At 33.9% G+C, this 11,368-nt stretch overlaps 1 protein-coding gene across 1 annotated transcript; it reads left to right on the forward strand.

The window, feature by feature from the left end:
• Positions 1–3,744: 3,744 nt before the first annotated feature.
• Positions 3,745–5,720, forward strand: LOC125609397 (elongation factor 1-alpha 1). Its single transcript, XM_048780816.1, has 3 exons — positions 3,745–3,831; positions 4,027–4,498; positions 4,569–5,720. Exons 2-3 carry the CDS (start codon positions 4,037–4,039, stop codon positions 5,454–5,456), a joined length of 1,350 nt encoding a protein of 449 aa, XP_048636773.1. The 5' UTR covers positions 3,745–3,831; positions 4,027–4,036; the 3' UTR covers positions 5,457–5,720.
• Positions 5,721–11,368: the final 5,648 nt, after the last annotated feature.

Genomic DNA, 11,368 nt, shown 5'->3' on the forward strand with positions numbered 1-11,368 from the left:
CACGTTTCTTGTTCTTGGCAACCACAGTAAACACATCACTATGCTTTCCTATATCCTTGAACACCACATCTTCATGAAACAATACATTCCGATTAATCACAATTTTCTTCTCTTCCAAACTCCAAATACGATATCCTTTCACTCCTTGAGGATATCCCATGAACACCCCTTTCTTAGCTCTAGGCTTTAGCTTCCCTTGATCCACATGATAATATACTAGACATCCAAAACGCCTCATGTGATCATACTCAGGCTTTCTTCCAGACCAAACTTCCTCGGGCACCTTCAACTCTAGCGGTATAGAAGGTGTTCTGTTGATCATGTACGCCACAGTAGAAGAAGCTTCAGCCCAGAACTCTTCACCTAACCCAGTTTCACTCAAAAGGCTTCGAACCTTTTCCAAGATCGTCCTGTTAAGTCTCTCAGCAACTCCATTTTGCTGTGGAGTATAAGGACATGTCTTGTGCCTTAGAATCCCTTTTCCTTTACAGAAGTCATCAAATGTTTTGTTACAATACTCAAGGCCATTGTCTGTCCTTAAAGCTTTGAGACTTTTGCCACTCTGATTCTCCACCAAAGCTAACCATTCCACGAACTTTGAAAAAGCCTCGTCCTTCGTCTTAAGAAAATATAACCAGATCTTTCTTGAGTAATCATCCACAAAGGAAATGTAATAGTGGCACTTAGAAAGACTCGGAGTAACATTGGGAGAACCCCATAAATCAGAATGCACGTAAGCAAGAGGTTCCTCTGAGTTGTGTTTTCCTTTCTTGAAGGATAACTTGTGAAACTTCCCGAGAATACAATGCTCACAGCTCTCTTTAGTTGTAATGTCCACACCTTCAAGAAAACCATTCTTTACCAAACACTGCATCCCTTTTACACTCATATGCCCGAGTCGACTGTGCCATAGTGAAGTAATATCCAAGCTTCCATCAACTGAGTTTACCTCCCCTGCAACAGGAACTCCATCGAGAAAGTAAAGAGTTTCTTTATAATCTGCTGCCAATACCTCAGAATCTCCTTTGAAAACCTTGAGTCTATAATCTTTAGATTGGAACCAACAGCCCAAAGTCTCAAGTTGTCCTAGTGAAATCAAGTTTCTTCTAGCAGACTCAGAATAGCGAACTCCCGTCAATATCACTTCTGACTTATTATAACTGACAAACTTTACTTTCCCAATAGCAGTAATCTCACAGAAAGTATCATTTCCCATTAGAATCTTTCCACCATTAATCTCTTCAACGTCAAACATCAAGTCTTTTCTAAAAGTCATATGATATGAGCACCCAGAGTCCAAGACCCACCCTTCTCGGTTTAGATGACATGAAGCTGTAAGCATGAGTGGTTCATGATATTCAGCTTTACCAACACTCGCTTCAGCCTTCACAGAACCGTTGGAATTGTTTCTCTTAGGACATTCCCGTTTAAAGTGTCCTTCTACTCCACATACCCAACAAGTTTTCTTGAACTTTGGTCTTGACTTACTTCGACTGTTTGATTTAACCTTTGATGTTGTCTTCTTTTCAGATCGTCCTCGAGATTGAAAGTAGAGACCTTCTCCACTCGTACCAGAAGAACCAGAGCTGTCTTTAGCCTTCATATCTAGTTCAATAGAGTAAGCAGCTCTTGTAATCTCCTTTAAAGTGATTGTTTCTTGATCTCGACCATACTTCAAAGTGTGAACTAATGGTTCAAACCTTCTTGGCAAACTGTTTAACAGGATAACAGCTTGGTCTTCCTCACTCAGCTCAACATCAAGACTCGCCAAATCAGATACCAACTTGGTGAACACATCCAAATTCTTATCCAGGTTCTTATCATCCTCCATCTTATAACTGTAGAACCGTTGCTTGAGGTAGAACCTGTTAGGCAAGGATTTGATCTGATAGGTAGCCTCTAGAGCCGTCCACATCTCAAGTGCTGACCTTGACTTGATAACCTTCCGTAGAACCATGTCACTGAGACTCATGCTCAGTAAGTTTCTCACTCTCCTGTCCTTCTCAAGCCACTTAGGATCCTTCTTAGGTTTAGCATCAGAACCATCACCTTCGACCCCTTTGCCTTTGAGATCATCCTCCTCTGGTTGCAGCACAGAGTCCAACCCGAGGATCTCAAACTGAGCCATCATCTTATGTTTCCACAACGCAAAGTCACCTTCTCCATCAAACTTCTACACCTCAAACCTTCCTTTAGTAGGTTCCATAGTCGGCAAACACAAGCTTGATCAGAACCTGTAGCCACCAAGTAAATAGAATCCCACACACAAGAATACCCGCAGAGAAGAAATTCCCAAGATAACCAGAATACCAGAAACCCAACGATAGAATACCAGATCAGAAAACCACAGATGTTTAGATCTGAAACTGGTGATCTTAACACAGATCTGATCAGTGAGAGATTCCTCAACCTGATCAAACCTATGAAAATAGAACCCGATCACCACAGATCTAAAACCTCCCTGAAACCGAAAAACCACGGCTCTGATACCACTTGTAGTGGTTTAACTCGATCAAGTTTTAGTTTCTAGTCCATTCTTTAGCTTGAGTTGATTATGAGTGTTTGTGTATGCAGAAATGAAGTAGACGACACAGAGTTTAGAGTTCCCAAGGGTATTAACGAACCCTTGGTACGTCTCGGGAGAAAGGAAACCGTATACAAGCTCGATCACTCACCCAAGCTCACACCTCTCACCAATACCTCACGTCACTCACCCAGATCAGAGATAAGAGTACACAAAGAACACGATGATCTCACACCCGATTCCTTAAGTGTTTACACTCACCCTCTCAGATCTTAATGACGTCTAGTATTTCTCCCAGTGTAGTTTCCTTGTTTCCTTTCTCCTCTTATAGCAGCTAAGATTCCCTTGACTCTCCGCGCAACTTGTGTGCCAGCTCACGTTGTTGTAACGGACTGCACATGGCTTGTTTCTTCATCCGTTGCGATCACACTTAACGTGTTTCGTCAAACCGCTGCGTATAAGATATTGGGCTTCTCCGTATGACTTAAGCTTCTCCTGGACCTCAACATAAAACCATTTGGCCCATACTTAAGTTACACAGCCCACCAGCTGAAATGGTAAAGCACACGTGACATAATCGATAAGAAATGGGAGAGTTTGAGTAACTTAAAAGAGTTAAAACAAACCTAGTTTGTTTCTTAACAGTCGTCTCATAGATGGTGAGAAGATCCATTCAATTTTCGCACTTGCGCCATTACTCTAAACCAATGGATGCATATTTTGGCAAGTACTGACATACTATCCAAGGTTGCTTCCTAAGTCAACAATCCCAAGCCTATTATTCAAAAAAAAAAACAATCCGAAGCCTTCTCCAAACTATAGAGGATGTCCTCTCCCTCGCAAATACCCAAAATCCGTTTCTTGGTCTTCTCATATTGATGTTTTGGTCGCTCCTCCAGATATACATGAACTTTATGTTTTTTTCTTTTTACTTATATGTTATCGTTATAACTTAATGCTCAATGGACTGATATTTTGAAGTCAGGATCTACTCTTAACGATTTTGATAGTTTATTTTGTACATTCTTTTGCATATAGTTCATATTATTATTCTTTTGACAGTTTGCTATTACCGTAAACTGAACTCCACTTCTGGACCGAACATTCTCAGTTATAATATGACCGACCTCCCAACAAAAAAGATAGCATAAATTCAGAACAGGGGTATGATTGTAATATCGTTATGTTATGATGCTAAAACCCTACCTTCCTTTCGATCGAGGCCATTCACCACTATATATATATATACACACACGCGCTTCTTCAACCTAGCCGCTACACTATCTTCCCTCTACGACATCACTTAGGTAAGCTTTTACTCCCCATCTATTATCTCATTTCTTACTCTGCATAAACTGTTTCGATCTCATTCGATTTCTATCAGCTTGACGCTTCTTTACATATATCGTTTTAGCTTATCTGAGATTTTTTTTATTTGGACTAAGATTGATTGCTGGTTAGATCTGTTGTGTTGATCTTTTATTTAAATGATTCACCTGCAGATAATCAACCATGGGTAAAGAGAAGTTCCACATCAACATCGTGGTCATCGGCCACGTGGATTCGGGAAAATCCACAACCACCGGTCACTTGATCTACAAGCTCGGCGGCATCGACAAGCGTGTCATCGAGAGGTTCGAGAAGGAAGCGGCCGAGATGAACAAGAGGTCATTCAAGTACGCGTGGGTCCTGGACAAGCTCAAGGCCGAGCGTGAGCGTGGAATCACCATCGACATTGCTCTCTGGAAGTTCGAGACCACCAAGTACTACTGCACCGTCATCGACGCTCCTGGCCATCGCGATTTCATCAAGAACATGATCACCGGTACCTCCCAGGCTGATTGTGCTGTTCTCATTATCGATTCCACCACCGGTGGGTTTGAGGCTGGGATCTCTAAGGATGGTCAGACTCGTGAGCATGCTCTTCTCGCTTTCACGCTTGGTGTTAAGCAGATGATTTGTTGTTGTAACAAGGTGAAGATTTTGATTTTGCTTATTTTTTGTGGTTTTGATTATTGATGCTAATGTGTGTGTTCTGTTACAGATGGATGCTACTACTCCTAAGTACTCTAAGGCGAGGTACGATGAGATTATCAAGGAGGTGTCTTCTTACTTGAAGAAGGTTGGTTACAACCCTGATAAAATCCCGTTTGTTCCCATCTCTGGTTTCGAGGGTGACAACATGATTGAGAGGTCCACCAACCTTGACTGGTACAAGGGACCGACTCTTCTCGAGGCTCTTGATCAGATCAACGAGCCAAAGAGGCCCTCTGACAAGCCCCTCCGTCTTCCCCTCCAGGATGTCTACAAGATTGGTGGGATTGGAACGGTGCCGGTGGGACGTGTTGAGACCGGTATGCTCAAGCCCGGTATGGTTGTGACATTCGCTCCTTCGGGTTTGACCACTGAGGTTAAGTCTGTTGAGATGCACCACGAGTCTCTTGTTGAGGCGCTTCCGGGTGACAACGTTGGGTTCAATGTTAAGAACGTTGCTGTCAAGGATCTTAAGCGTGGGTACGTTGCGTCCAACTCCAAGGATGACCCTGCTAAAGGTGCTGCTAACTTCACCTCACAGGTTATCATTATGAACCACCCTGGTCAGATTGGTAACGGTTACGCTCCGGTTCTTGATTGCCACACGTCCCACATTGCTGTTAAGTTCTCTGAGATTTTGACCAAGATTGATAGGCGTTCTGGTAAGGAGATTGAGAAGGAGCCCAAGTTTTTGAAGAATGGTGATGCTGGTATGGTTAAGATGACTCCGACCAAGCCAATGGTTGTTGAGACTTTCTCTGAGTACCCGCCGCTTGGACGTTTCGCTGTTAGGGACATGAGGCAGACTGTTGCAGTTGGTGTCATCAAGAGTGTTGACAAGAAGGACCCGACCGGAGCTAAGGTGACCAAGGCTGCCGTCAAGAAGGGTGCCAAGTAAAGTACCTTTAGCAAGAGTCTATCATCAGAAGACAATTTTAGTTTTTTTACATTAGTGTGGTGTTTGGTCGTTTGTTTGTGTCATAGCTTCGTCTCTTGTCCGTCAGAACCATGTTCTCGTAATTGGGTTCTTGATCGGAGGTGGCGGAGCTATGTTGAAGTCTAGCTTTACTGTTTTTTTGTTTTACTTTTGCTACCGGGTTATGAACTATTTTGGATGTTATGTTATTATGAATATGGCATGAGATCATTTCTTGTTGTCTAATATTGTTTTTATGCGTATCGTAAATCTCTGAAGACATCTAAATTCATTGTTGAATCCATTTTATTACAAATGCTAAATTTCACAGAGTAGAGCTCATAGAGTCGGTGGAAACCATACACATTTTCTTGTTGGGCACAAGAGTGAACTAACCGCCTCTCGCATATTTTTCAATCAAGTTAACGGCGGGACAGTGAATGCTCTCGCTTCCAGGAACAAATAAAGGTGTATATGTCGAAGTCTAGAAACAATGCTTGCATTTTACGACATGTTACACATGATCCGGGTCATGTTCCCTGCACTGCACAAGACAAAAATAGGACGAAGCGAGTCTTTCTTTTCTTCTTATGGTCAAGCAAATGGATCGTTGAATTAGCTTGTAACAGAATACTATTCAAAAATGTAGGAGCAAAATTCCCTATAACTAAGGGTTTTTTTGTGTACTAACCAAAATTCCCCGAGGTGGCTCTCGGATCAGGGATCTTTCTAGTTTCTTAGCCTTTTGTTGTAAAAAAAAAAAAAACCAAAAAAATGAAATTGGTTTTCTAGAGAGAGTGAAGAGAAAGTTGAAGAGAGAGTGTATTTTTGGTTACTTAGCAAATTAGGGGTTTTTGTGTACATAGAAGCAAATTTCCGTATAACTAATGTTCAAACAATAATATGTTCCGTGCTCTTAGAGTTACATGTCGCAAAATGAGTTTCTACGTGATATCGCAGAGTTCATTATATAGTAGTTGTAATGTTATATTTGTTATCTAAAAGGCAAAATCTACTCTATTAAAATAGAGTCCTAAATTTATCTACCATTGAAGTTGTCATTTAAGTTTTGGACTGTTTCAAGTTTGTTAGTGTGTTACATAATTTATGGACTATATCCTGTTAGTTACAATTAATTATACAATAAAATTAAAACTAGATAACTTAAATTAAACCAACAATCTATTATATTATAACAACCAAACGAATTATGTTTTATTGAATTATGTTCTATCTACTCTATTAAACTATACCGATTGTATATTTACAATTATATTAGCAATTCAATAACTCTCCTATAGATTAAACTTTGCTCTAAGTTGATTTATAATTTTCTCTTATCAACATCATATAATTTTCTCTATACCGAACATGTATATGTTTGGTTCCTCTTTAACTTACATGCCATTATGAACACATGACTTAGAGATACATGTCATTATATAAAAGTCAATAATATAATTTCAAAAGTGCCAAAATATGATATCTATTTATAAAAATCTATTTAAAAAAAAAAATAGAGTATAAGTTAGGAATTACATGTATTATTTATTTAAAAAATATTTGTAACTACTAATTTCGAAAATATAATCCTTACCTACAAGAAAATTACAAAGATATTATTCAGAAAATATTTCAAAAATATAATCCTTATCTACAAGATTCTTAACAAGATATTATTCATACTAACTTGACTTGCACACCAAATAATCGATAACAACATAATACAATTTATTTATCACGAGATTTTCTCATATTTGAAAGTTTATTTTTTTTAAAATAAACTAAACAATCACATTAACCATATAATAAAAAAATTAGATTTTTTTCTTATATGTTATATTTTAATTTTTTTAAACGTCTATAAATTACTAAATCTCGGTCGATACACCAAAGATTTATTTAGAAGCTATTGAAATCATCTAGCGAGAATATGGATTGCACAACAAATTTGCTTTCGTAACCTTTACCCCCTTTCTCTTCGTCACAATACCGAAAATGAATAATTTGAAAGTGTCGATTAAAAATCTGAAATGGTAATGTTTTCTTTAGTTCAGTCCATTGTTTTCCTTAACTAGATGTGCCACGTATATAGAAGAATGTATTTTGGCCTAAAAATGATTGCATACCCAAAATCAATACGAATCATCATCAATTTTGTTTAAAATTTTGTTACAATAAAAAATATAGGTTTGGGCAAAAAATCTGAATCCAAAAAATCGTACCAAAGGTAGTAATGAACTTTAATAAAAATTGGTTAGATATCCGAACGGGTTCAAAATTTTGGTATTTAAAGAACCAAAATGGAACCGGATCCGAAACAATATATTTCGGGTGTCCGAATATATTCGAACCATATATATATACTTACATATATTAATTATTTTTAAATTTAATATTTAAAAAATATACAAAATATATAAGATGTTTTTAAGTTGTCCAAAGTACTTAAAAATATATATAAATAGTTAAAAATACATGTTTAAAATAGTTAAAGGATACTCAAAATACCAAAATTACTTAAAATATCTATTTATTTCATATCCAAATATTTAAGATAAACCAAATTTTATTTTAAGTTTAAGTATTTTGGCATACATTATTCTAATATATATGTTATATATTATTTTTATTTTTAGATTTTGAGATATTTAAAGTAAATATGAATTTTATTTTGTTTTTAAAGTTAAAGTAGTTATCCGAATCCAAACTCAAACCAAACCCGCAAAGATTCGAATTAAATCAAACTTGCAAAGATCAAAACAAACCGAACCGAGCCAAATCGAACCAAACCAAATTGTACCCGAATGTCCACTCCTAAGATTCAAATGTACAAAAAAGTTATTCATAGCAAAGTATACTATTTATAATATTTAAATACAATATATTTTAAAAAAATCATTCCGCGCAGAGCGCGGGTTATCATCTAGTTAGGTCTTAAAAACAATTCAAAAGTATGGATTAGTTTTTCTGGAATAGTATTTTAGTAATTTAGTAACTTATATGCATCATCTATACTATACTAAAAGGGGGATATAAGCCATGGAGAGGGTGTCCACATAGGATAGAAAAATCAACCAATCAGAAAACCCGAAATTGCCATGTCATCTCATTTATTTTTCGTAAAAAATAGAAAAACAATGCGAAGGTGAGAATCGAACCCGGGTTAGTATGATATAAATATAGGACAGTTACCACTAAGCCATTGAAACTTTCATGGACACATATACAAGAACCACTAAGTATATAATCACAAACTCTTATGTACATTTACAATAATATGAATTCAACTTTCAAGACTCCGATACTTTGTTTTGTAAAAAAAAAATAAGTAAATGACTAAGCTAATATATTCTTAGAAAGTGTGAGAACGTTGACAAATATGAAAAAGCATAGATTTTTGTTTTCGTGACAAAGTTAAGAATTTTGTAAAAGTAATTTTAACATATAAATTTTCGTGACAAATATGAAAAAGCATAGATTTTTGTAAAATTTTGGACAAAACAACTCATAACATACTTCTCTAATGTCTTAATAAAATATTATTTAAGGGTGCAATAATTAAATATATTAATTCAATAAATTTTGTAATTTATAGACAAAACAATAACACAACAAATTTTGAAACATTTGTTTAACCTATCGATTTTTTTTCATGAGAATCCAACTAAACAAGATAAAAAAAATAATTAGATTTACAAATATTTAATTACCATTTTATTCAATTTTGATTAATTTCAAATTGTCATAATGTATCTTTTTGAAGTTACAAATATGAAAAAGCATAGATTTTTGTACAATTTGACAAAACAACTCAAAACATATTTTTCTAATGTCTTAATAAAATATTATTTAAGGATGCAATAATTAAATATATTAATTCAATAAATTTTATAATTTATAGACAAAACAATACCACAACAAATTTTGAAACATTTGTTTAACCAATCGATTTTTTTTTCATGTGAATCCAACTAAACAATTAGATTTACAAATATTTAATTACCATTTTATTCAATTTTGATTCATTTTAAATTGTAATAATGTATCTTTTTGAAGTTACAAAAAAATAATGTTCTTTCTTTATTACACTAGCATTATATATAGATTATATATACACAAAATAAATATAATATAACAACATAAGCTTGCTTTCCCCGATTCATATGAAAACTTTTTAAGTTATCCACCAAATCAAATTAATTAAATCAATGAAATTGTTAAAATACAACAAATTAATATATAATTTTATTTTAAATTAAATTATTTAAAAAGTGTATTTTCGTTAAAACAAAATAATAAATAAGTAAAACTGATTAGATGGTAATTTTTATGATATATATATATATATATCAATTCTGTGAAAGAAATAAAGCTTAATATGGAAAAAAATCTTAAATACAAAAACCTCTAAAAATTAACAAAAAAACTAATAAATTAAACTATGATATCACTTAAAAGCTTCTTAGACCATATTAATAAAATATTTAAGCGATAATTAGACAAATTTGATTTTTTTTCCAGCAAAAAGTTTATTATTAATTAGCATCAGTTATTTCAAGATGTTTAAGAAATGGTGGACAAAAAAAATAGGATGGACATTAATGATATATGAACTATGAATAGTACTTTGTGAAGCAGACTTAGATAACATATCTGCACATCCATTTTCAGTCTTTTTTGATGCCTAAATTCAATTTCTTCAGAGTAGTTATTCCACAAATAGATCGTATGAGATATTGTTTTGATATGTAGATTTGTTTTTTCAATGTTAGGAAGATTGATAACTGTAAAAATGTCTCCTTCGTATATGATATGTCTATAACCGAGTCTCCAACATGAGACAAGTTTGTTTAAAAAGTAAATAATTTTATTTTTCTTATATTATATAATCAATATATATTATTTTCTGATAATAAAAATATAGTTATTCATCTATCACAAATATCTATGCAAATATATGAATCAAGTACAACAATCAAACAACATAATGATTTCCACAAAGAAAATTTAAAAAATACTCCCTCCGTTTCAAAATAGATGATGTTTTGGAGAGGTTAAAATGTTTCAAAATATTTGATGTTTTGATATTTTTATATTAGTTTTATTTTTACAGAAAACTGTGCCACCAATGATGTTTTATAGTTGTTTTTATGATTGGCTGAATTAGTTTTACTTTATATTTTTAATGTTACTTTTTAGAAAAGAGAGTATACCTTAATTCTTGTGTATTCACCTAAAACATCAAGTATTTTGAAACAGAGGGAGTATATTTATGTTATGTAGTCATATTTTATAATTTTTAAATAATGTAATACAATATTATACATTATTTTTTTAGAATTGAGAAATACATATATCAGTTAGACAAATTAAGCGATAATTAGACAAATTTGATTTTTATTTTGTGAGCAAAAAGTTTATTATTAATTAGCATTACTTATTTCAAGATGTTTAAGAAATGATGGACAAAAAAATAGGATGGACATAAATGATATATGAACTATAAATAGTTTTTTGTAAAGCTGACTTAGATAACACATATGCACATCCATTTCCAGTTCTTCTTGATGCATAAATTCAATTTCTTCAGAGCAGTTATTTCACAAAGAGATCGTATGAGATATTTTTTTGATATTCAGATTTGTTTCTTGATTGTTAAGAAGATTGATAGATGTAAAAATGTTTCATTCGAATATGATATGTCTATAACCGAGTTCCCAACATGAGACAAGTTTGTTAAAAAGTAAATAATTCCATTTTTCTTATATTATATAATAAATATATATTATTCACTGATAATAAAAATATAGTTATTCATCTATCACAAATATCTATGCAAATATGTGAATTAAGTACAACAATCAAACAACATAATGATTTCCACAAAGAAA

The sequence above is a fragment of the Brassica napus genome, chromosome A5, assembly GCF_020379485.1.
Source record: "Brassica napus cultivar Da-Ae chromosome A5, Da-Ae, whole genome shotgun sequence".
Classification (NCBI taxonomy): Eukaryota; Viridiplantae; Streptophyta; class Magnoliopsida; order Brassicales; family Brassicaceae; genus Brassica; species Brassica napus.

What these genes read in the sequence shown, in the direction of transcription:
- LOC125609397 (XM_048780816.1), top strand. Translation starts at nt 4,037, where the DNA reads ATGGGTAAAGAGAAGTTCCACATCAACATCGTGGTCATCGGCCACGTG. An exon ending in TGATTTGTTGTTGTAACAAG is followed by an intron (nt 4,499 to 4,568) that starts GTGAAGATTTTG and finishes GTTCTGTTACAG; the next exon opens with ATGGATGCTACTACTCCTAA.